General features: G+C 43.2%; 1 protein-coding gene across 24 annotated transcripts in view; it reads left to right on the top strand.

The window, feature by feature from the left end:
- The window catches only part of R3HDM2 (R3H domain containing 2), a 190697-nt gene that overhangs the window by 24846 nt on the left and 140052 nt on the right, over positions 1-25799 (top strand). For 16 of the 24 annotated variants that reach the window (XM_074402779.1, XM_074402785.1, XM_074402775.1 and 13 more), the window contains 3 exons: positions 9083-9144; positions 15915-15956; positions 17060-17152. In XM_074402779.1, coding sequence (XP_074258880.1) covers positions 15935-15956; positions 17060-17152 — 115 coding nt within the window. In that variant the 5' untranslated portion in view covers positions 9083-9144; positions 15915-15934. Of the gene's footprint in view, positions 1-9077; positions 9145-15914; positions 15957-17059; positions 17153-18735; positions 18868-25799 lie in introns of all 24 variants that reach the window. The other 8 variants (XM_039472480.2, XM_074402781.1, XM_074402769.1 and 5 more) reach the window with 7 other exon arrangements.

Raw genomic sequence — 25799 nt, 5'->3', positions numbered from 1 at the left:
CTCCCACATCAGCCTCACAATTTGAGCTGGTATCACAGGTGTGAGCCACCATGCCTACAGGTGTGAGCTGCCACACTTGGCTAATTTTTGGTATTAGAAGAGATGGACTTTTGCCATGTTGCCCAGGCTGGTCTCAAATTCCTGAGCTCAAGCAATCCACCCACCCTGTCGTCTCCCAAAGTGCTGGAGTAACAGGTGTGAGCCACAACACCGGGCCTCATCTTGTTCTTTTTTTTTTTTTTGAGATGGAGTTTTGCTCTTGTCACCCAGGCTGCAGTGCAATGGCATGATCTCTGCTCACTGCAACCTCCGCCTCCCGGGTTCAGGCCATTCTCCTGTCTCAGCCTCCTGAGTAGGTGGGATTATAGGCACCTACCACCACACCCAGCTGATTGTTTTGTATTTTTAGTAGAGACAAGATTTTACCATGTTGGTCCGGCTGGTTTGGAACTCCTGACCTCAGGTGATTCACCTTCGGCCTCCTAAAGTGCTGGGATTACAGGTGTGAGCAACCGTTCCCGGCCCCATCTTGGTCTTAAACCCCCAAACCAGTCAGTTCGTATGCCTTTTCAGAGGCAACTATTATTACCAGTTTTTGTGCATCATAAGCATTGATAAGCATAAAAAAAGGCAAATATGCTTATGTGTATTTCCCCCATTTTACAAAAAATGGTTCTGCATCTTTTTTTCACTTAACATTGTAGCTTTTAAGTATTATACATGGCCGGGCACAGTGGCTCAAGCCTGTAATCCCAGCACTTTGGGAGGCCGAGGCGGGTGGATCACGAGGTCAAGAGATCGAGACCATCCTGGTCAACAAGGTGAAACCCCGTCTCTACTAAAAATACAAAAAATTAGCTGGGCATGGTGGTGCGTGCCTGTAATCCCAGCTACTCAGGAGGCTGAGGCAGAAGAATTGCCTGAACCCAGGAGGCGGAGGTTGCGGTGAGCCGAGACCGTGCCATTGCACTCCAGCTTGGGTAACAAGAGCGAAACTCCGTCTCAAAAAAAAAAAAAGTATTATACATAAAGAATTTCCTTATTTTTGGCTGGCTGCATTGGCTTATGGCTGTAATCCCAGCATTTTGGGAGGCTGAGGCAGGTGGATCACTTGAGGCCAGGAGTTTTTTCATTTTCTTTTTTGTTTTGGGGAGATGGACTCTTGCTCTGTCTCCTGTGCTGGAGGGCAGTGCTGTGATCTTGACCAACTGCAGCTTCCACCTCCTGGGTTGAAGTGATTGTCCTGCTTCAGCCTCCTGACTAGCTGAGATTACAGGTGCCCGCCACCATGCCTGGCTAATTTTTGTATTTTTGTATTTTCACCATGTTGGCCAGGCTGGGAAGGCAGGAGTTTTCAGCCTGCCCAACATGGTGAAACCCCATCCCTACTAAAAATACAAAAATTAGCTGAGCTTTGTGATGCAGGCCTGTAATCCCAGCTATTTGGAAGGCTGAGGCAGGAAAATTGCTTGAACCCGGGAGGTGGAGATTGCCATGAGTTGAGACGGCACCACTGCACCCCAGCCTGGGTGATAGAGTGAGACTCTTGTCTCCAAAAAAAATTTTCTTATTTTTGTTTATGCATGCAGAGTATTGTGGGATATGTATGCATTTCTTTTCCTTTTTTTTTTTTTTTTTTTGGAGATGGAGTCTTGCTCTGTTGCCCAGGCTGGAGGGCAGTGGTGGAATCTCGGCTCACTGCACCTCTGCCTCTCGGGTTCAGGAGCTTCTCCTGCCTCAGTCTCCTGAATAGCTGGGATTACAGTTGCCTGTCACCATGCCAGGCTAATTTTTATATTTTTAGTATCAATAGGGTTTCATCATGTTGGCCAGCCTGTCCTGAACTCCTGACCTCAGATGGTCCACTTCTCTCAGCCTCCCAAAGTGCTGGGATTACAGGCGTAAGCCACTGTGCTGGACCCCTATATGTGGTGGTTTTTTTTGTTTGTTTTTTGTTTTTGGCAGAGTCTTGCTCTGTTGTCTAGGCTGGAGTGCAGTGGTCTGATCTTGGCTCACTGCAACCTCCATCTCCCAGGTTCAAGCGATTCTCGTGTCTCAGCCTCCAAGTAGCTGGGACAACAGGCATGTGCCACCATGCCTGGCTAATTTTTGTATTTTTAGTAGAGACAGAATTTCACCATGTTGGCCAGGCTGGTCTTGAACTCCTGACTTTAGATGACTCACCTGCCTCAGCCTCCTAAAGTATTGGGATAACAGTTGCGAGCCACTGCATCTGGCTTTTGCATGTCTTTTTTTTTTTTTTTGAGGCAGAGTCTCACTTTGTCACTCAGGCTGTAGTGCAGTGTCTCGATCTTGGCTTACTGCAACGTCCACCTCCCGGGTCTCACCATCCTCAGCCCATAAGTGGTAGTTTCTTTTCTTTCTTTCTTTCTTTTTTTTTTTTTTTTTTTTTCCTGAGATGGAGTCTTGCCCTGTTGCCCAGGCTGGAGTGCAGTGGCATGATCTCCATTTACTGCAACCTCCGTTTCCCGGGTTCAAGCGATTCTCCAGGCTCATCTTCCCGAGTAGCTGGGATTACAGGCGTGAGACACCATGCCCAGCTAATTTTTTATGTCTTTAGTAGAGACAGGGTTTCACCATGTTGGCCAGGCTGGTCTCGAACTCCTGACCTCTAGATCTGCCTGCCTTGGCCTCCCAAAGTGCTGGGAGTGCAAGCGTGAGCCACCATGCCCAGCCAAGTGGTAGTTTCTTAAAGGTTATGTGCAGTGTGGAATCTGAAATCGTATTAATTAACTTTTGTACTTGGTGACAGTAAAATTCATTTGTCATCTATATTGATTCTTTTTACTGTGTATGATTTTGAAACATCACAAATTAGCTGGAAAATACCAGCTCACGGAATTAGGCAGAACTTGGAAATATTTGAAACATTTCATTCAATATTAAAAAAACCACATTCAGGCCGGGCGCGGTGGCTCACGCCTGTAATTCCAGCACTTTGGGAGGCCGAGGCGGGTGGATCACGAGGCCAAGAGATCGAGACCATCCTGGTCAACATGGTGAAACCCCGTCTCTACTAAAAATACAAACAATTAGCTGGGCATGGTGGCGCGTGCCTGTAATCCCAGCTACTCAGGAGGCTGAGGCAGGAGAATTGCCTGAACCCAGGAGGTGGAGGTTGCGGTGAGCCGAGATTGGGCCATTGCACTCCAGCCTGGGTAACAAGAGTGAAACTCCATCTCAAAAAAAAAAAAAAAAAAACACCACATTCATTAATTAATATCACTACCATCAGAATAGTCTTTAAGTATCGAAAAACTGTCAGCCTATTAATAGTGATTACATGTTTCTCAAAATTCTGATTTTCACTTGAGAGCTCGATTTTTATCAATGTTAATAAACCTGTATTGTTCAAGGGCCAACTGCATTCTTTGTGTATGATTTAAGTGAGTTGGCAATTTGAGAAAGGCTCATCTGTTACAGCTTGCGTCTATTCCACGTGGTTTTGGCTAGGCTCACTCATTTGTTTGGTCAGTTGGCACGTTAGCTAGGGGCTGGTTGGACCTGGATAGCCTCATTCACATGTCTAGCATTGGGCTAGAGCCGTCATCTAGGTTGGTATGTCCTCTTGCAGGCTGGCTTGGCTTCTTTGCATGATGGTTAGGTTCCAAGAGGTTTTGGGTGGAAACTGAAAGGCTTCTTGAGGCCTGGGCTCGAAGGTTGCAGTGTCATTCATGCAGCATTCTGATGGTTAAAGCAAGTCACAAGGCCAGCTGAGATTCAAGGGGTAGGGAAATGAACTGATTTTTTTTTTTTGAGATGAACTGCACTTCTTATTTATTACAATTTTTTTTTTGAGACGGAGTTTTGCTCTTGTTGCCCAGGCTGGAGTGCAATTGCACCATCTCGGCTCACCACAACCTCTGCCTCCTGGGTTCAAGTGATTCTCTTGCCTCAGCCTCCTGAGTAGCTGGGATTACAGGCATGTGCCACCATACCCAGCTAATTTTGTATTTTTAGTAGAGACGGGTTGCTTTATGTTGGTCAGGCTGGTCTTGAACTCCTGATGGAAGGCGATCCACTCGCCTCAGCCTCCCAAAATGCTGGCGTTACAGGTGTGAGCTACTGCACCCAGCCTGATGGAACTGCGCTTCTTGATGGGAATTACTGCACGTAACTGTGGCCCATGTTAAAAGTGGGCATAGTTCGTTATTGTTCCACTTTTTTTCCCTTCCTTTTTTCTCCTTTATTCTTTTTAAATGAAATGGATGTTTTGTTTGTTTTTATTCTGATGTGTCTTTCTTTTTGAAGTTCCTGTTAGAACAAAGCTTACTTAAATATTTCTGTGATTATTTGGTGTGGCCAGGGACTGATATTTTCAGTTCCCAGCTTAGCAACTATTTTTCAGATTACTGTAATAATGCTAAACATCTGTTAATGCTGGAAAAAAAAAAAAGTGTTTCTTTCCCAGGTGATTTTGATCTCTTTAAAAAATTGGTAATTAGGGTTAACACTCTGGTCCTTCTATGGGCTCTGTTTCCAGCTCTTTAGGGCTTGTTAGTCATTGAGAGTTACTAATGTTGACCTCAATTTTTTTTTTTTTCTTTAGCTGGTTGCTTCATGAAGTCAGAGGGAAAGCTCCGTCTCAGGAGCAGAAAGTGTCTGGATAGTAGTTGTCTTGAGTAGACAGTGTTTTTGTATGTGAAATAAGCAGTAATCTTTGGCAAGCCAGTGATTTGTCAGCCCATCAAGATGAATCAGCAGAAGTTCTAGGTGAGAATGTCAGCACAGTGAAACCCTTGCTGTGAGTTTATTGGGCATCTTCTCATTAAGGTAGCTGTCATAGCTCCTATTTTTGAGAAAAGTAGGAATCATTGTTCAAGATTCAGCTGACTTTAAAAGCGATTTCAGAGGGGGAAGGTCCCTTTTAGTATAATGACACCATTGGAAATGACATGTGGCTGTTCTTCAGATTATAGCCATTTTGGTGTGCCCAGGTGTTAACAGTTGTTAGGATCTTTAAAACTTGTCTTCAGGTGACTAAAGGCTATTCTTCTCCAAGTTTTTATTAATTGTCTTGGGTCCTAGGCAAGTGGACTTGTTAACTGTAGTTTCTGATTTATCTATTGCTCAAACCTGTGATAATTTGATAGGCATAGGAACTCAGAGGTGGCATTTTATTGCAAAAGATGGATGTTGGCTGCTAAATACAGCTGATTAGAAGGCCTAGGGCAAAGTGTCTGTTTTTCTGGTGACAAGGTCATTATTAAAGCTTTATTTTATTTTATCAATATTTTTTTTTTTTTTTTTTTTGAAACAGAGTTTCACTCTTGTTACCCAGGCTGGAGTGCAATGGCGCGATCTCGGCTCACCGCAACCTCCGCCTCCTGGGTTCAGGCAATTCTCCTGCCTCAGCCTCCCGAGTAGCTGGGATTACAGGCACGTGCCACCATGCCCAGCTAATTTTTTTTTGTATTTTTAGTAGAGACGGGGTTTCACCATGTTGACCAGGTTGGTCTCGATCTCTCGACCTTGTGATCCACCCGCCTCGGCCTCCCAAAGTGCTGGGATTACAGGCTTGAGCCACCGCGCCCGGCTTTTATCAATATTTTTTGAGGTGGAGTCTTGCTCTGTCACCCAGGCTGGAATGCAGTTGTGTGATCTCAGCTAACTTCAACCTCCACCTCTCTGATTCAAGCAATTATTCTGCCTTAGCCTCCGAGAAGTTGGGACTACAGGTGCACGCCACCATTCCAGCTAATTTTTGTATTTTTAGTAGAGACGGAGTTACCCGATATCAGCCAGGCTGGTCTCGAACTCCTGACCTTGTGATCTTTCTGCCTCAGCCTCCCAAAGTCCTGGGATTACAGGTGTGCACCACTGCACCTGGCCTAAAGGTTTATAGAATGCTCCAGTAGTTGGATGGCTGAGTTCAGTTTCTTTCCACTCTTGTGAAGTTACCTTTAAGACATTTGGAATCCTTCACAGAAGTCTTAGCAGTGATTCTCTTATAGATGTTTGCTACTTGGGTCAATTTAGCCTAAATTGTTCTAAGCTACGAGGGACTCCTCAATGCTGTGCTGGTAGCCAGATCTTTGACAATTGCTGCTGCCTCTGATGATTGGATTTGGGCTCCACAGAGCCAGAGAACAGTTAACTGCCAGATGTGACTGCCGTCTTATTTTCTGAGTGTAAATTTTACCTTCAGAGAAAGGAAGAGATGGCTGGGCACAGTGGCTCATGCCTATAATCCCAACACTTTGGGAGGCTGAGGTGGGTGGATTACCTGACGTCAGGAGTTTGAGACCAACATGGTGAAACTGTCTTTACTAAAAATACAAAAATTAGCTGGGCGTGGTGGTGAGCCCCTATAATTCCAGCTACTCGAGACGTTGAAGCAGGAGAGTGGCTTGAACCCAGGAGGTGGAGGTTGCAGTGAGCTGAGATCACGTCACTGCACTCCAGCCTGAGTGACAGAGTGTGACTGCATCTCCAAAAAAAAAAAAAAAAAAAAAGGAAGGAAGAGAGATTTTTCTGAGAATACAAAGCTGTTTGTTAGAATGAAGAAAAGAACAAGGTTTTGACAGTTAGGCCACCTTACTGGCTGTACCAATAAGCTTTAAACACCTTAAGAAACCCAAATTTACTTCAGAAGAAGTAACTTCTTAGCTTTGTAAATGCACCAACCAATTAGAAAAACTGTTTTCAGTGCTTATTTATTATGTGTCAGACACTATCTAGCATTGTAGGTACAGATATGAACAAGATAATAAAAGATTTCTTTTTTTTTATTTTTTGGGGTAGAGTCTTGCTCTTTCATCCAGGCTGTAGTGAAGTGGCGAGATCTCAGCTTACTGCAACCTCCGCCCCACCTCCGAGTTCAAGCGATTTTCCTGCTTTAGACTCCCGAGTAGCTGGGATTACAGGTTCCTGCCACCATGCCCGCCTAATTTTTGTATTTTTAGTAGAGATGGGGTTTCACCACGTTGGCCAGGCTGGTCTCAAACTCCTCACCTCAGGTGATCTGCCTGCCTCAGTATCCCAAAGTGCTGGAATTACAGATGGGAGCTACCGCACCCCACTGATAATAAAAGATTTCTACCCTCACAGAGCTTATGTTTTTTGTCTAGGAAGATAGACAGTTTTCAAGTAAGTAAAGATAATTGCAGATTATTATATATTTTCTGTGAAGAAAATACATGTGGTGATGTGATAGAGAACAAGAGTGGGTACTTCAGATTTGGATGGTCAGGGAAGACCTCTTTGTAGTGACATACAAACTATTCTGTGAAGGGGAGGCAGAACCAGCATATCCTTGATGGGCGGGGAGTGATCTGGACAGAGGGAACAGCAAATTCAAAGCCCTTTGGAAGAACTTGATTTGGTATATTCAAGAATGAGCAGGGGCCAGATACGGTGGCTCACTCCTGTAATCTCATCATTTTGGGAAGCTGAGGTGAGGGAATCACTTGAGTTTAGGAGTTTGAGACCAGCCTGGGCAACATAATGAGACCCCCGTATCTATTAAAAAAAGAAAAAAGAAAAAAAAGAATTAGCAGAGGCCAGATTTTATAAGGTGCTCTATAGACCTTGCATGGGATTATGGGAAGCCATGTATGGCAGCCGGTTGAACAAGGAAGCTAAATGATCTGATTTACATTGTGAAAAGATCACTCATGCTTCCCTGGGGAGAATGGATTGTGGGGTGCCAAGAGTGGAAGAAGATGTTGCATTTTATTTAAAAAAAGCTACAGGCTATTTGAGGGTTATGGAAGATAGAGGGCAGAAAGGAATTGAACTTCTTCAAGAGAGTATTTTACATTTTTTTTTTTTTTTTGAGACGGAGTTTCGCTCTTGTTACCCAGGCTGGAGTGCAATGGCGCTATCTCGGCTCACCGCAACCTCCGCCTCCTGGGCTCAGGCAATTCTCCTGCCTCAGCCTCCTGAGTAGCTGGGATTACAGGCACGCGCCACCACGCCCAGCTAGTTTTTTGTATTTTTAGTAGAGACGGGGTTTCACTATGTTGACCAGGATGGTCTCGATCTCTCGACCTCGTGATCCACCCGCCTCGGCCTCCCAAAGTGCTGGGATTACAGGCTTGAGCCACCGCGCCCGGCCTTACATTTTTTCTTGAGCCGGAGCCTCGCCTTGTTACCGGGGCTGGAGTGCTGTGGCAGAATCTCGGCTCACTACAGCCTCTGCCTCCCAGGTTCAAGCGATTCTCCTGCCTCAGCCTCCCTAGTAGCTGGGATTACAGGCATCTGCCACCATACCCAGCTAAATTTTTATATTTTTAATAGAGATGGGATTTCACCATGTTGGTCAGGCTGGTCTTGAACTCCTGACCTTGTGATTCGCCCACCTCAGCTTCCCAAAGTGCTAGGATTACAGACATGAGCCACCAGGCCCAGCCTAGACTACTCTTATGAATGAGCTGGAAAAAACAAAAAATAACAAAAAAGCAGCTGAAGAATTTCAGAGAGTAAACTGGGTGACTAATTTATATTAGAAAGCGGTAGACCAGCCGGGCGCGGTGGCTCAAGCCTGTAATCCCAGCACTTTGGGAGGCCGAGGCGGGTGGATCACGAGGTCGAGAGATCGAGACCATCCTGGTCAACAAGGTGAAACCCCGTCTCTACTAAAAATACAAAAAATTAGCTGGGCATGGTGGTGTGTGCCTGTAATCCCAGCTACTCAGGAGGCTGAGGCAGGAGAATTGCTTGAACCCAGGAGGCGGAGGTTGCGGTGAGCCGAGATCGCGCCATTGCACTCCAGCCTGGGTAACAAGAGCGAAACTCCGTCTCCAAAAAAAAAAAAAAAAAAAAAAGAAAGCGGTAGACCAAGAACTGCTTATATGAAGAGAGAATTAATGAAGAGAGAATTAATGTGGAGAGGACCAAAATGGAGGGTTTTTTTTTTTTTTTGTTTTTAATTGTGAATTGACAGTGGGAATAGATATAGAGGGTTCATGGTAGGGGCAGGGTTGTGAGATACAATGTGAGCCAAGGAAATTGGGAAAGATGATATTAGGAGGTGCTACTGTGGATTTTGAATTGGAACTAATATATTAAGGTTTAGAATTGCTTTTAACTTGCTTTTTTTTCTTTTTCCCGAGGTTAGACTTGTTTCTTACATGTGATCCATTCCATTACTGGACTGATGGAGGCTGAGCATTTCTTCAGGTAATAATAGTTAACATTTATGGAGGACTTTCTATGTGCTGAGCAACAAATTAAGTGTTATACATCTATTTCATTTAATCCTCACACAACCACATAGTGTTGGAAGTATTTTTGTACCTATTTAGTAGATGAAGAAATTGAGATGCGGAGAGTGTATCGAGTGAGTTCAGAGTCAGGTGCAGTAGCTCACACCTGTAATCGCAGCACTTTGGAAGGCTGAGGTGGGCAGATCACCTGAGATGAGGAGTTTGAGACCAGCCTGGCCAACATGGTGAACCCCATCTATACTAAAAATACAAAAAAAAAAACAAACAAAAAAAAAAAACATTAGCTGGACATGGTGGCACGCACCTGTAATCCCAGCTACTTGGGAGGTTGCTTGAATCTGGGAGATGGAGGTTACAGTGAGCTGAGATCACACCACTGCATTCTAGCCTGTACAACAGAGTGAGACTCTTATCTAAAAAAAAAAAAGAGTGAATTAAGCTGAATTAAAAAATAAACCCCACTGCTGCAGTTGAAATAAGAGATGCTATTAGCTTAGGTTAGATGATACCATTGCTCACCTACCGTAAATATCATAAACATAAAGTGGTCCTACCCCAAATACCATAACTTTTTCCCAAGAATGAATATATCATAGTTTGGTTTGTCTTTAAAATAATGGCTGGCTGGATACCATGCCTCATGCCTTGCCATCCCAGCACTTCAGGAGGTCAAGGTGGGAAGATTGCTTGAGCCCAGGAGTTTGAGACCAGCTTGGGCAATGTGGCAAGAGTCCATTTCTATTATAAAAAAATGAAACAAAACAAAACAATGGATATACCTTTTAGTAAAGAAAAATCCAGATTAAGATTTTTAACCCTAGGCTTTTCTAATTTTTTATAAAGTAGTTTTGAAATAGTTAAAATTTATTTGAATGAATATTCATATAAGGTAAATATGTATAACTAGGGAATTCTTTCTGAAGAGGTGATTAATATAGATAACAGAAATCTCTTGGATTTCTTCCTCCTTGAGATATTGTTCACAGTTATTTGAGCTATTTAAGAAGTCTTATTAGAGTTTCTTAGAGTAGCTTTCTTGGTGCATTTAAATGCTTATATACATAGTACATTAATTACAGTATTATATGATTTATTGAGTGGCCAGCATTAATACAGTTGTCCTATTTTTCTTTCTCTTTTTAAAAAAAAGACCTTTATTAAAGTACAGTTGACATAAATTGCCCATATTAAAAGTGTACATGCTGTGCTTGGTGGCTCACCCTTGTAATCCTAGCACTTTGGGAGGCTGAGGTGGGCAGATCGTTTTAGCCTGGAAGTTTAAGACCACCCTCGGCAACATGGTGAAACCCCATCTCTGCAAAAAATACAAAAAACTAGCTGGGTGTGGTAGGGGGAGCCTGTAGTCCTAGCTACTCAGGAGGCTGATGTGAGAGGATCACCTGAGCCTGGGAGGTCAAGGCTGCAGGGAGCCATGATAGTGCCACTGCATTCCAACCTGGGTGACAAAGTGAGACCCTATCTCAAAAAAATATATATATATAATTTAAGTTTTGGGGCTGAGCACAGTGGCTCATGCTTGTAATCCCAGCACTTTGGGAGGCCTAGGTGGGCGGATCACAAGGTCAAGAGTTCAAGACCAGGTTGGCCAGTATGGTGAAAGCCCGTCCCTACCAAAAATACAAAAATTAGCCTGGTATGGTGGCGAATTCCTGTAATCCCAGCTACTCGGGAGGCTGAGGCAGGAGAATTGCTTTAACCAGGACCCGGGAGGCGGAGGTTGCAGTGAGCTTAAATCATGCCACTGCACTCCAGCCTGGGCTACAGAGCGAGACTCCATCTCAAAAAGAAAAGGACACAGTGGCTCATGCCTATAATCAATCCCAGCACTTTGGGAGGCCAGGATGCACAGATCATTTGAGGTCAGGAGTTTGAGACCAGCCTGGCCAACATGGTGAAACCTCATCTCACTAAAAATAGAAAAATTAGCTTGGTGTGATGATGGGCACCCTTAATCCCAACTACTCAGGAGGTTGAGGGAGGAGAATTACTTGAATCCAGGAGACAGTGGTTGCGGTGAGCCAAGATTGCGCCACTGCACTTTAGCCTGGGTGACAGAGTGAGACCCTGTCTCAAAAAAAAAGAGAAAAATTTAAGTTTTGACATGTATACACCCATGAAATTATTACCATAATCAAGCCCTAGAAGTTTCCTTACCCCATTTGTAATAATCCTCCAACCTCTGTGGTCTCCAGGCAACTACTGATCTACTTTGTGTCACTATAGAATAGTTTGCATTTTCTAGAATTTTATATAAATGGAATCATAGAGTATATACTTTCTCTCCCCTCTCCCCCCGCTTTTTTTTTTTAAGACAGAGGCTTGTTCTGTTGCCTGTGCTAGAGTGCAGTGGTGCAATCTTGGCTCACTGTAACCTCTGTCTCCCAAGCTTAAGTGATTCTCCTGCCTTAGCCTCCAGGGTAGCTGGGACCACAGATGTATGCCACCATACCTGGCTGATTTTTGAATTTTCAGTGGAGATGGGTTTTACTCTGTTGACTAGGCTGGTCTCAAACTCCTGGCCTCAAGTGATCTTCCTACCTTGGCATCCTGAAGTTAGTGGGAGTACAGGTGTCAGCCACTGTACCTGGCCAACTGTGTACTCTTTATTTACTTTTGGTCTGGTTGTTTTTACTCAGCATAATTATTTTGAGATTCATCTGTATGATTGCACATGTCAGTAGTTCATTTCTTTTTTTTTGAGACAAGAGTCTTGCTGTGTTGCAAAGGCTGGAGTGCAGTGGCGCAATCTCGGCTCACTGCAACCTCCACCCTGGGGTTCAAGCGATTCTCCTCCCTCAGCCTCCTGAGTAGCTGGGACTACAGGTGCATGCCACCACCCCAGCTAATTTTTTGTGTTTTTAGTAGAGATGGGGTTTCATCGTGTTAGCCAGGATGGTCTGGATCTCCTGATCATGTATGTGATCCACCTGCCCCAGCCTCCCAAAGTGCTGGGATTTCAGGTGTGAGCCACTGTGCCCACCCCCCAACATCATCCTTTTGCATGTGATTATCCAGTTGTCACAGCACCATTTGTTGACAAGACTATTCATTCCCCATGAATGCTCTTGGCATCCTTGTCAAAAATCACTTGGTGATAGATGTTTGGATTTATTTCTGGATTCTCTTTCCTGTCGGTCTGTGTATCTGTCCTTTTATCAGTACTGTAGTGCTTTGTTTGTTTGTTTTGAGATAGAATCTCCAACAGGGATTGTAGTTAACATTTTAATTTATAACAATATAATTTAATATCAACTCAGTTAAGGTATATAGAAAACCTTTGTGCCTATGGAGCTCCATCGCCTCTCCCCTCTTTTACAGTTTACATCTTCATACATTGTGTCCCCATCAACACAAATTTATAAGGATAGCTTTATGCTTTTGTTTTTTAAATAAGGAGGAAAAAGTTATAAACAAAAAATACTTTGAGTCAGCTTTTTATATTTACTTATGTAATTACTTTTACCAGTATTCTCCATTTTTTCATTTGGGTTTAAGTTACTGTCTAGTGTCCATTTGTTTTAGGCTAAATGGCTCCTTTTAGAGTAGAGTCTTTTTTTTTTTTTTTTTTTTTTTTGAGACACTGTCTCCCAGGCTGGAATGCAATGGCAGGATCAAGGCTCACTGCAACCTCTGCCTCCTGGGTTCAAGCGATTCTCCTGCCTCAGCCTCCCAAGTAGTTGAGATTACAGGTGCGCGCCATCATGTCCAGCTAATTTTTTTTTTTTTTTTGAGACGGAGTTTCGCTCTTGTTACCCAGGCTGGAGTGCAATGGCGCGATCTCAGCTCACCGCAACCTCCGCTTCCTGGGTTCAGGCAATTCTCCTGCCTCAGCCTCCCGAGTAGCTGGGATTACAGGCACATGCCACCATGCCCAGCTAATTTTTTGTATTTTTAGTAGAGACGGGGTTTCACCATGTTGACCAGGATGGTCTCGATCTCTCGACCTCGTGATCCACCCGCCTTGGCCTCCCAAAGTGCTGGGATTACAGGCTTGAGCCACCGCGCCCGGCTAATTTTTTTTATTTTTAGGAGAGATGGTGTTCTGGGCCCGGCGTGGTGGCTCACGCCTGTAATCCAAGCACTTTGGAGGCCAGCACGGGTGGATCACCTGAGGTCGGGAGTTCAAGACCAGCCTGACCAACATGCTGAAACCCCATCTTTAAAAAAAAAAGAGACGGTGTTCTGGCATGTTGGCCAGGCTGCTTGCTCTTAAACTGCCAATCTGAGGTGATTCCCTGCCTTGGCCTTCCAAAGTGCTGGGATTACAGGAGTGAGCCGCCATGCCGGCATTTTTTTTTTTTTATGCGAAAGAGTCTCACTCTGTCGCCCAGACTAGAGTGCAGTGGTGCCATCTCAGTTTGCTCACTGCAGCCTTCATCTCCCAGGTTCAAGGGATTCTCCTGTCTCAGCCTCCCGAGTAGCAGAGACTACAAGTGCGTACCACCGTGCCCTGCTAATTTTTGTATTTTTAGTAGAGACAGGTTTTTGCCATGTTGGCCAGGTTGGTCTAGAACTCCTGGCCTCAAGTGATCCGCCCACCTCAGCCTCCCAAAATGCTGGAATTACAGGCATGAGCCACTGTGCCCAGCTGGGTCATTTTTTTTCTTTTTTCTTTTTTTTTTTTTTTTTCGTTTTTTGAGACAGGCTCTTGTTCTGTCACCAAGGCTGGAGTGCAGTGGTGTGATCTCAGCTCCCTTTAACCTCCTCCTCCCAGATTCAAGCAATTCTTTTTTTTGTTGTTGTTTTTTTTTTTGAGACGGAGTTTCGCTCTTGTTACCCAGGCTGGAGTGCAATGGCCCGATCTCGGCTCACTGCAACCTCCGCCTCCTGGGTTCAGGCAATTCTCCTGCCTCAGCCTCCTGAGTAGCTGGGATTACAGGCACGTGCCACCATGCCCAGCTATTTTTTTGTATTTTTAGTAGAGACGGGGTTTCACCATGTTGACCAGGATGGTCTCGATCTCTTGACCTTGTGATCCACCCGCCTCGGCCTCCCAAAGTGCTGGGATTACAGGCTTGAGCCACCGCGCTCGGCCTCAAGCAATTCTTATAACTCAGCCTCTCAAGTAGCTGGGATTACAGGTGTGTACCACCACACCCGGCTAGTAGAGATGGGATTTTGCCATGTTGGCTAGGCTGGTCTGAAACTCCTGACCTCAAGTGATCTGCCTGCCACAGCCTTCCAAAGTGTTGAGATTATAGATGTGAGCCACCATGCCCAGCCTAGAGTAGAGCCATTCTTTTTTGTTAGTGATGAATTATGTCTTTCTATTTATCTGGGAATATCTTTTTCTCCTTTGTTTTTGAAGGATAGTTTTGCTGGATGTTGGGAATTCCTGGTTGACATTCTTTTAACTTCCATGGTTTCTGATGAAAAATACGTTATCTTAAGGATTTCTTTTATGATAAGACACTTTTCTCTTGCTACCTTCAAGATTCGCTTTTGTCTATTTTTTTTTTAACAGTTCGATTGTGTGTCTAGGTGTGGATCTCTGAGTTTTTCTTGGTTGGCATTTATTGAGCTTCCTAGATGTATAGATTAGTGATTTTCATCAGATTTGAGCTTTTGGCCATTATTTTACTAAATATTATTTTGGCCCCTTTTTCTCCTCTTTTTTTTTTTTTTTTTTTTTTTTGGCGACGAGTTTCGCTCTTGTTACCCAGGCTGGAGTGCAATGGCGCGATCTCGGCTCACCGCAACCTCCGCCTCCTGGGTTCAGGCAGTTCTCCTGCCTCAGCCTCCTGAGTAGCTGGAATTACAGGCACACGCCACCATGCCCAGCTGATTTTTTTGTATTTTTAGTAGAGATGGGGTTTCACCATGTTGACCAGGATGGTCTCGATCTTTTGACCTTGTGATCCACCCGCCTCGGCCTCCCAAAGTGCTGGGATTACAGGCTTGAGCCACCGTGCCCGGCCCTTTTTCTCCTCTTGTAGGACTCTAGTATATATTTGTTTGTATGCTTGATGGTGTCCCACAAGTCTCTTGGGCTTTGTTCGTTTTTCTTCATTCATTTTCTTTATGTTCCCCAAACTGGATAATCTTTATGTTATTTTGTTATATTTTATTTTGTTAAGAGATGAGGTCTTGCTTTGTTGCCCAGGCTGGAGTATAATGGCTATTCACAGGCACTTCAAGTTCAAGTGTACTATAGGCTGGGCATGGTGGCTCATGCCTGTAATCCCAGCACTTTTGGAGACTGAGGTAGGCAGATTACCTCAGGTCAGGAATTCGAGACCAGCCTGGCCAATATGGTGAAACCCTGTCTCTACTAAAACTACAAAGATTAGCCATGTGTGGTGGTGGGTGCCTGTAGTCCCAGCAACTCAGGAGGCTGAGGCAGGAGAATTGCTTGAACTCGGGAGGCGGAGGTTGCGGTGAGCCAAGATTGTGCCACTGAACTTCAGCCTGGTCGACAGAGCGAGACTCCGTCTTAAAAAAAAAAAAAGTACATAACCTTGAACTGCTGGGCTCCCAAAGTGCTGGGATTATAGACATGAGCCATCACACTCGGCCTCAGTTCTTTAAGATACTGCCTTGTCTTTGGGCTTGAACAGCTTCCAGTGAGGCAGAGATTATGGAGAGCCGAGACTGTTCCGTTGCACTCCAGCCTGGGCAACAAGAGTGAAACTCTGTCTCAAAAAAAAAAAAAAAAAAAGAGAATTCTGTTGTCATCTTTATCTTTGTTTTTCTGTATGTCAGGGGTCCCCCGCCTCTGGGCCATGGACAGTATTGGACCAAGAGGTGAGTGGCAGGCGAGTAAACATTACCACTTGAACTCACCCTCCTGTCAGATTAGTGGTAGCATTACATTCTCATAGGAACGCGAACCCTATTGTGAACTGTGCATGTGAGGGATCTAGGTTGCACACTTCTTAGGCAAATCTAATGCCTGATGATCTGAGGTAGAGCAGTTTCATCTTGAACCATCCCTTTACTGTCCATGGAAAAATTATCTTCCACAAAACTGGTCCCTGGTGCCAAAAAGGTTGGAGACTGCTAGTATAAATGTTCATTTGCTCTGGCTGCTTTTAAGATTTTCCCTTAGTTGGTTGTGGTGGTTCTTGAAGCCTGGAGTTTCAGCTACTTGGGAGGCCCTCGAGGCAAGAGGATCACTTGAGCATAGGAGTTTGAGGCTGCAGAACACTATGATTGTGCCTGTGAATAGTCACTGAGCTCCAGCCTGGGCAACATAGTGAGACATCTCTTAATAAAATAAAAGTGTCAGGCATGGTGGCTCATGCCTGTAATCCCAGCACTTTGGGAGGCAGGCAGATCACTTGGGGCTAGGAGTTTGAGACTGGCCTGGCCAACATGGCAAAACCGTGCATCTATTAAAAATACAAAAGTTAGCCTGGTGTGGTGGTGTGCACCTGTGGTCCCAGGCTGAGGAATAAGAATTGCTTGAATCCAGGAGGCGGAGGTTGCAGTTAGCCAGGATCATACCACTGTACTCCAGCCAGGGGCAGCAGAGTAAGACCCTGTCTGAAAAAAAAAAAAAAAAAAAAAAAAAAAAAAAAAAAAAAGTTTGGTAATGATGTACTTTGCTGTGATTCATTGAGATTCTTGGATCTGTATGTTTATAGTTTTACTCCAATTTGGAAACTTTTATTATTTCTTTAAAATTTTTTGAAAAATGCACTAACAGATGTATTAAGCCTTTGTTTTTTGAGATGAAGACTCCCTCTGTTGCCCAGGCTTGGAATGCAGTAGCAGGATCTCAGCTCACTGCAGCCTTGACCTTCTGGGCTAAAGCAATCCTTCCACCTCAGCCCCTCAAGTAGCTGAGACTATAGGCATACCAGGATAATTTATTAAAATTTAAAAAAGTTTTTTTTTTTTTGTAGAATTGAAGTCTTGCTTTATTGTCCAAACTGGCTTGCAACTCCTGGGCTCAAGCAGTCTTCCCACCTCGGCCTCCCAAAATGGTGGAATTATGGGTATGAGCCACTGTGCCCAGCTATGCATTTTATTTCAGTATTATTTTTCCCTGTTTCTGTTTTGGGTAGTTTCTACTGCTACGTTCTCACATTTTTTTTCTCCTGATTTTTTTCTTCTTCAATGTCTAATCTGTTGTTAGTCCTATATAGTATATTTTTAATTTCAGACATTTCAGATTTTTTTTTTACTTCTACCTAACATGCTCACTTTTTACTATAGCTCTTTACACATGTGTAATGTCGTTATAATAACTTTTCAAGTGTCTTTACAAATTCTATAATTTGTATCATTTGTCAGTCATTTATTTTAACTTTTCATTGTGAAACAAGTATAGATTTATAGGAAGTTGCAAAAATAGTATAGCAGTATCCTATGTTATCCTTTAACTCAATGTCTCCCATTGGTACCATTATATAACTATAGTGCAATATTAAAGTTAGGAAGTAGCCATTGGTAAAATCTGCAGAGTTTATTCAGATTTGTCCAGTTTTACATAGACTTGTGTTTGTGTACGTAGGTCTTTGAATTGCATAATGTGTGAATTTGTGTATCCACTGTCACTGTGATGATGCAGAACAGTTCCATCCTCACAAGGATCCTTTTTGTTGCCCTTTTATAACTATACCTATTCCCCTCCACCCCATTCCCTGGAAACCGCTAATATGTTCTCCATCTCTGTAATATTGTTATTTCAAGAATATTACATAGAAAAGAAAAATAAAAAGAAAAATAAAAATAAAAAAAAAAAGAATATTACATAGATGGAATCCTATAGTATATACAGTTGGCTTTTTTTTTTTGAGATTGACTTCCCCCAATCCCTACCCCACTTAACTTAATTCTCTGGAGATTCATCAAAGTTGTTGCATATATCAGTAATCTGTTCCTTTTGATTGCTGAGTAGTGTTCCATGGTATAGCTGTATGTGTTTGCTTAACCATTAATCTGTTGGAGGACTTCTGTACTGGTTCCAGTTTTCATCTATTGCATATAAAACTACTATGAATATTCATGTACAGAGTTTTGTATGATTATTAGTTTTTATTTGTCTGTGATAAATGCTTAAGAGTCTAATTGCTGGCCAGGAGTGGTGGCTCACGCCTGTAATCCCAGCACTTTGGGAGGCTGAGGCGGGTGCGTCACGAGGTCAGGGATTCAAGGCCATGCTGACTAATACTGTGAAACCCTGTCTAATTGCTGGGGGGTATGGTAATTACATATTTCTTTTTTCTTTTCTTTTCTTTTTTTGAGACTGAGTTTTGCTCTTGTTGCCCAGGCTGGAGTGCAGCAGCAGGATCTTGGTTCACTGAAACTTTTGCCTCCTGGGCTCAAGCGATTCTCTCGCCTCAGGCTCCAGAGTAGCTGGGATCACAGGCATCCACCACCATGCCTGGCTAATTTTTTGTATTTTAAGTAGAGTCTTGGTTTTACCATGTTGGCCAGGCTGGTCTCAAACTCCTCACCTTAGGTGATCCACCTGCCTCGCCTCCCAAAGTGCTAGGATTATAGACGTGAGCCACTGCGCCCTGCCCAGTAATTACATATTTCTTTCTTTCTTTCTTTGTTTTTTTTTTTGTGACAGATTTCACTCTGTTACCAAGGCTGGAGTGCAGTGTCACAATCATGGCTCACTGCAGCTTCAAACTCCTGGGCTCAAGTAATCCTCTTGCCCCGGCCTCTCAAAGTGCTGGGACCACTGGTACATTCTACCAAGGTTGGCTAATTGTTTTATTTTTTATAAAGATGGGGTCTCACTATGTTGCCAGGCTGGTCTTGAACTCTTGAGCTCTAGTGATCTTCCTATGTCAGCCTCCCAAATGCTGGGATTACAGATGTGAGCCACTGCATTTGGCCTCAGTCCTATTTTCTTCACTCAGGGAGCATGCTGGACTCTGCTTTTGTTCCCCCTAGACTGTCCTTCACTGTTACATTCCTTGGAAACACTGTTTAGGCACTAAGTATGGATAATCACAGAACTCACCACATTTGTTTCCCATCTCTCAGAAATCGCTATCCTTCATTCCCTGATGCCCAGCAACTTAAAAATCACTGTTTTTTGTTTTTTTTTTTTTTGAGACAGTCTTACTCTGTCACCAGGTGCCAGGCTGGAGTGCAGTGGTGCAACCTCGGCTTACTGCAACCTCCGCCTCCCGGGTTCAAGCAATTCTCCTGCCTCAGCCTCCCAAGTAGCTGGGACTACAGGCGTGCGCCACCATGCCCAGCTAATTTTTTTGTATTTTTAGTAGAGACCGGTTTCACCATGTTGGCCATAATGGTCTCGATCTCTTGACCTTGTGATCTGCCTGCCTCGGCCTCCCAAAGTGCTGGGATTACAGGCATGAGCCACCGTGCCTGGCCAGAAATCATTGTTGTATATATTTTTTCTTTTCTTTTCTTTTCTTTTCAGTTATTTCTCTTAGGAAGGTATTCTGAATCCTGTTACTCGGTTAGCCAGAAGTAGAATCCCCTCCCCAACCTATAAAGTTTTCATTAGCATTATTACACATAGTGTTACTGACTGTCCAATAATTCCTTACTTTTTTGAGTTTTGAAAAGGGAATGGCAGCCACATTGAGCTCAGACAAAAAAGATACTTCTGATGTTGTTCAGTGTCTCTCGAAGCCCACATAATTCCAGAAAATTGCAAATCAATCATATACAGGCTTAGCGCTAGAAGTAGGTCAGCACAAGATGATGGTGTGAAAATATTTTGGTGACAGCTTGTGCATGATAATATATCCTTTCTTGTTCAGGGTTCTTTTCATATATAATGCTAAATTCTGCGTGTTATCGTATGCTTTTTATCCTAATCTTTTCATTCTTTGTTAAAAAATATGGTCATGTTTATAAAATAACGAGTTCTACATTTAAAGGGTAGGTTGACCAGTTAAAGCAGTCTTTCCAGCCTAAGTGCGTCCAGCTAGGTGATTCTCCTCTGAGCTTTATTATTTGTTTTAGAGCTTAGATGAGAGTTGGACAATGTAGTGTGTGTACTAAGATTTCTTAATGATTTATCTGTATATTTCAAAGGTGTGCTTATCTGTGTAAAAAACTCAGCAAAACATGGCATTACCATGCACCGTGAAACATTTGAAATACTCCTTTGGAGTTACTTTATGGAATTAGGCTAATTTTTAGTAATTAGATGACTTTGAGCTCTTGGAGTCTTCTCCTCCGACCACCTTTGGGATAGAGCTGTCTCTGTGCTAGTCTTACCAGTAGAGTTTTATTTGTGTTTCCAGTCTGTTGCTTCTGCTGATGAACCTGGGTGTAGCTTTGTATATTAGTCAGCTGTTTTCAACATTGCCTATCATGGTGCTTTTTCCAAGTGGTTACTCAGTAGTTATTTGTTGCATGAACGAATGTCTCTTCAGTCAGTTCCCCCCTAACATTTCAGGGGATCTTTCCTTTTCTTTCCATCTTTATCCTTTTGGTCATTTTCTTTCTTGTTTGCATTTCCTCTGGAGGGTAAACCAAGAAGGCAAAGGAGATGAACCCAAAACCATTCTGTTGTTACTAGTAACTCTGATACGAAAAAAATATTATATGAGAAAGAATTGAAATATTTGGTGAAAATGAGATTTTTGAGTTAATGCTGGATTTTATTTTTTCATTCTATTTCTCCCTGCCACTACTAGTTGTGGATTTGGTTTTTGCTGTTTTTTCTTTTCTTCAAAGGCCTGAACATCTTTTTTTCTTTAGTTTATAGCTAGTGATATCCTCTTATGTTTTTTATTTTAATTTCTCATTTTTATAACTTTTTCCCCTTCCATATGGAAGCCTCTCCCATGTGGAGTCCTAATTCGGGAAAAGGAGTCAGGCTGGCAGGACCAAGGGAAAGCAAAAAGAGAAGGCAAATAAGCTATAAGTCTGCCTTTGTGGTCCTCCAGGACACATAGCCCTCCTGTGCAAATAACTCGTAATATTCCTGCACCCAGCTGTCACCAGATCCTCAACTGATAGAAAAATGCAAGTTAGCTCACTGCAACCTTGGCATTGTCAGTACTTCACAAGGTGTTATCAGCCCTCTTCAGCACACAGCATGAGCACCATCTTATAGAATCTTCAGCAAGCCTTTGTGTCTCCTGGCAGCCAGTTCTTCTCTTGCTGACTTGTCCGTTGCTTCCTTACAACGTATTTTCCTACTTCCTCTAATAAATAAATATGCCTTTCTTTACCTACAACTGTCTTGATAAATTCTTTTTACTGCCTGCGTGACTCTGGCCCCAGATAGTCACCACTCACAATATTCCTCTTCTTTATCCTTTATATATTAGTGTGTCTTCAGGCCGCTGCTTCTCTTCTAGACTTTTCTTTGGTTACTCGGCCACTGTTCTCACTGTGTATTCTCCCTTTGTGACTCTGTTTAAAATTGAAGGTTTCAACTACTCTTAGTTTGGTGTTTCAGATTTCCAGTTCCACTGGTATAACTGCTCATTGGACACTAATTTTGTCAGCCCATGGGCATAACATATTGTATATCAAACAGAAGTTTATCATTTTTCGAGCTGGGTGTGGTGGCTCATGCCTGTAATCCTAGCACTTTGGGAGGCTGAAGTGGGTAGATCACCTGAGGTAAGGAGTTCAAGACCGGCCTGGCCATCATGGTGAAACCCCATCTCTTAAAAAAAAAAAAAAAAAAAAAAAGAGAACTGGTTTCTTCTTCAGTATTCCTATTTCGGTGAGGAGAAATACTGTCCACTCAGCACTCAGTGATTCTCAAACTTCTTGGGTATCAGAACCCCTTAACACTCTTAAAAATGATTGAAATCTCTAAAGAGCTTTTGTCTGTGTGAGTTATGACATTAAATATTGGCCGGGTGCAGTGGCTCACGCCTGTAATCCCAGGACTTTGGGAGGCTGAGGCACGTAGATCATGAGGTCAAGAGATTAGACTCTCCTGGCCAACATGGTGAAACCCCTTCTTTACTAAAAATACAAAAATTAGCTGGGTGTGGTAGCACATGCCTGTAGTCCCAGCTACTCGGGAGTCTGAGGCAGGAGAATCGCTTGAACCTGGGAGGCAGAGGGTGCAGTGAGCCAAAATCTTGCCACAGTACTTCAGCCTGGGCAACAGAGTGAGACTCTGTCTCAAAGAAAACACCAAACATTAGATATTAATGATTAGAAGTTAAAACAGATAAAAAGTTTAAAATATCTATTTTGAAAAATACATCTATAAATTTACTAAAAATGACAGTAAACCCATTGCATGTTAAGATAAAAGTAAATTTTTTTTTTGTCTTTTTTTTTTTTTTTCCTTTTTGTGGAGAACGGGGTCTCGCTATATTGCCCAGGCAGGTCTCGAACTCCTGGGCTCAACTATCCTCCCACCTCTGCCTCCCTGAGAGCTGGGATTACAGGCGTGAGCCACAGCGCCCAGCAAAAGTAAATTTTTATGAAAAATAACTTTTTACAAAATAGCAGCAACAAAATTTGATAAGAAATGTGGCTTTTTTTCCATTTTTGTAATTATTTTTAATGATGGTACTAGAAGACAGCTGGATTCTCATATCTGCATTTTCTTCTTCTTTTTTTTTTTTTTTTTTTGAGATGGAGTTTCGCTCTTGTTACCTGGGCTGGAGTGCAATGGTGCGATCTCAGCTCACCGCAACCTCCGCCTCCTGGGTTCAGGCAGTTCTCCTGCCTCAGTCTCCTGAGTAGCTGGGATTACAGGCACGCGCCACCATGCCCAGCTAATTTTTTTGTATTTTTAGTAGAGACGGGGTTTCACCATGTTGACCAGGATGGTCTCGATCTCTTGACCTCGTGATCCACCCGCCATGGCCTCCCAAAGTTCTGGGATTACAGGCTTGAGCCACCACGCCCGGCCTTCATATCTGCATTTTCATTCAAATTAGTTGCAATATTCTATTTCATATGTCTTCTGGAAAATGCTACCCTGCACCCATGAGAGTGTGACAGTGAAAAAGGCAAACAAGGTTTTAATACTACTATGAAAATGGTTTTGACCGTGCAGCTCCCATAAAAGTCTTGGGGATTCCCAGGGGTTCCAGGCCACACTTTGAGAGCTGCTCTTCTATCTAGTTCCCTAGGTGTCATCTTATATGTCTTCTGTCCCAGTTATCACACACATATCATATGTTGCTAAGTCTTTTTTTTTTTTAAGACGGGGTCTTGCTGTGTTGTCCAGGTTGGAGTGCAGGGCTCACTGCAGCCTCAACCTCTTAGGCTCAAGTGGTCCTCCCACCTCAGCCTCCCGACTAACTGGAACCATAGTTGTATGCCACCACACCCAGCTAAAAGTCTAAAAGATTTTATCTCCTCAGTGTATGTTAGGTCAAAGTCCCCTCATTCTACAGCCAGAGTACTTTTCACATTTTTTTCTATCTAGTGTTCTTGCCAATGTTCTATTTTTTTTCTAAGCCATTCACATTGTAGCAAAAGTAATCTTTCTAAAATAGAAATCTGATGATGTAACTCCTTTCCAAAAATCCTTTATGAGTTTCTTATAGCTTTATTAGTATATAAGACATTTTATAATCCTGTTTCTACTAGGCTCTCTAGATTCTTCTCAAGCCACTTCTCCATGAGTACCTATAGTGTTCTCTATGCAGTACTTGCAGCTCTGAGAAAGCATCATGGTGACCTATACATCTGTATTAATAGTATTATTGTTTGTTGATTTTGCATTATTCTATGTATTTTACATATGTTATCTCATTTTTTTTTTTTTAGACAGTGTCTTGCTCTGTTACCAGGCTGGAGTGCAGTGGCGTAATCTTGGTTCATTGCAACCTCTGCTTCCTGGGTTCAAGCGATTCTTCTGCATCAGCCTCCTGAGTAGCTGGGACCACAGGCGCGTACCACCATGCTTGGCTAATTTTTTTTGTATTCTTAGTAGAGATGGGGTTTCACCATGTTGGTCAGGATGGTCTTGATCTCTTGACCTCGTGATCCACCTGCCTGAGCCTCCCAAAGTACTGGGATTACAAGTGTGAGTCACTGCACCCAGTGTTATCTCATTTTTAAATTCAGCCTTCCAAAAGAAGTACTCTTACTATTTTATTTTATAGATGAAGAAACTGAGAGAGATGATTGATCTCTCTAAACCTCTAAAATAATCTCAAGGAACATAGGCCTGTTTCTCTAATTCTCTATTTGGCTAAATATTATTTATCCTTGAGGATCAGACTTAAGTATTCCCTGCTTCTGAAGCCTTTCCAGTGGTCTGATTTAGATACCTCTTCCCTCCATGGCTTACCTTGTCAGCAGCTAGAGCTAGCCCTTAACATGATACATTATTTACTTGTCTGCCAGGGAATTTCGTTTCTTTGGGGCAGGAATATTAGATTGCATCTAATATTTGTTCCCGGGACAAATGTGCATATTGAGGTCTTTAAAATCTGATATCCCTCTGGACCTTCTTATTCTGTTCATTCTAAGCAAGCAGGATACTCAGTTTAGGAGGAGCTGTAAAACAGATTATATTATGATTATCTTTTTTATTTTTTTGAGACAGAGTCTTGCTCTGTTGCTCAGGTTGGAGTACCATGGCATGGTCTCAGCTCACTGCAACCTCCACCTCCTGGGTTCGAGCAGTTCTCCTGCCTCAGCCTCCCGAGTAACTGGGATTACAGGCTTTTTTTTTTTTTTTTTTTTTTTGTATTTTTATGGAGACAGGGTTTCACCATGTTGGCCAGGCTGGTCTTGAACTCCTGACCTCAGATGATCCACCCACCTGAGCCTCCCAAAGTGCTGGGAGTATAGACGTGAGCCACTGCACCTGGCCGATCATATTATTAATTATTCCAGATTTTACAGATAGTGATTCCAGTGTATTAGTTTAAAGAAGACTTAATAACAACACAAAATAATAGCTGACCTTTATTTATTTATTTGGAGACAGGGACTCGCTCCAAGTTGGAGTGCAAAGGCGTGACCACAGCTCACTGCAGCCCTGACCTACCTGGCTCAAGCAATCCTCACGCCTCAGCCTCCCAAGTAGCTGGTACTCCAGCTATTTCATTTGGCTAATTAAAAAAATTTTTAGGCCGGGCACAGTGGCTCACACCTGTAATCCCAGTGCTTTGGGAGGCTGAGGCAGGCAGTTCACCTGAGGTGGGGAGTTCAAGACCAGCCTGACCAACATGGAGAAACCCTGTCTCTACTGAAAATCAAAATGAGCTGGGCATAGTGGTGCATGCCTGTAATTCCAGCTACTTGGGAGGCTGAGGCAGGAGAATCACTTGAACCCGGGAGGCAGAGGTTGCAGTGAGCCAAGATGGCACAATTGCACTCCAGCCTGGGCAACAAGATCGAAACTCCATTTAAAAAAAAATTTTTTTTTTGTCCACACACCATGGCTCACTCCTATAATCTCAGGACTTTGGGAGGCCGAGGCAGGTGGATTGCCTGAGATCAGGCGTTGGAGACTAGCTTGACCAACATGGTGAAACCTGGTCTCTACTAAAATGCAAAAATTAGCCGGGCCCGGTGGCACATGCCTATAATCCCAGCTATTCAGGAGCCTGAAGCATGAGAATAGCTTGAACCTAGGAGGCAGAGGTTGCAATGAGAGGTTGCAGTGAGGTGAGATTGTGCCATTGCCCTCCATACTGGGCAACAAGAGCGAAACTCCGTCTCAAAAAAATAAAATAAATTTTTTTTTTTTTGTAGGCTGGG

This window comes from Saimiri boliviensis, chromosome 7 (genome assembly GCF_048565385.1).
Source record: "Saimiri boliviensis isolate mSaiBol1 chromosome 7, mSaiBol1.pri, whole genome shotgun sequence".
Taxonomy (NCBI): domain Eukaryota; kingdom Metazoa; phylum Chordata; class Mammalia; order Primates; family Cebidae; genus Saimiri; species Saimiri boliviensis.
Note: the sequence above shows the minus strand (reverse complement) of the source record. Positions and strands in the feature narration are given on the sequence as shown.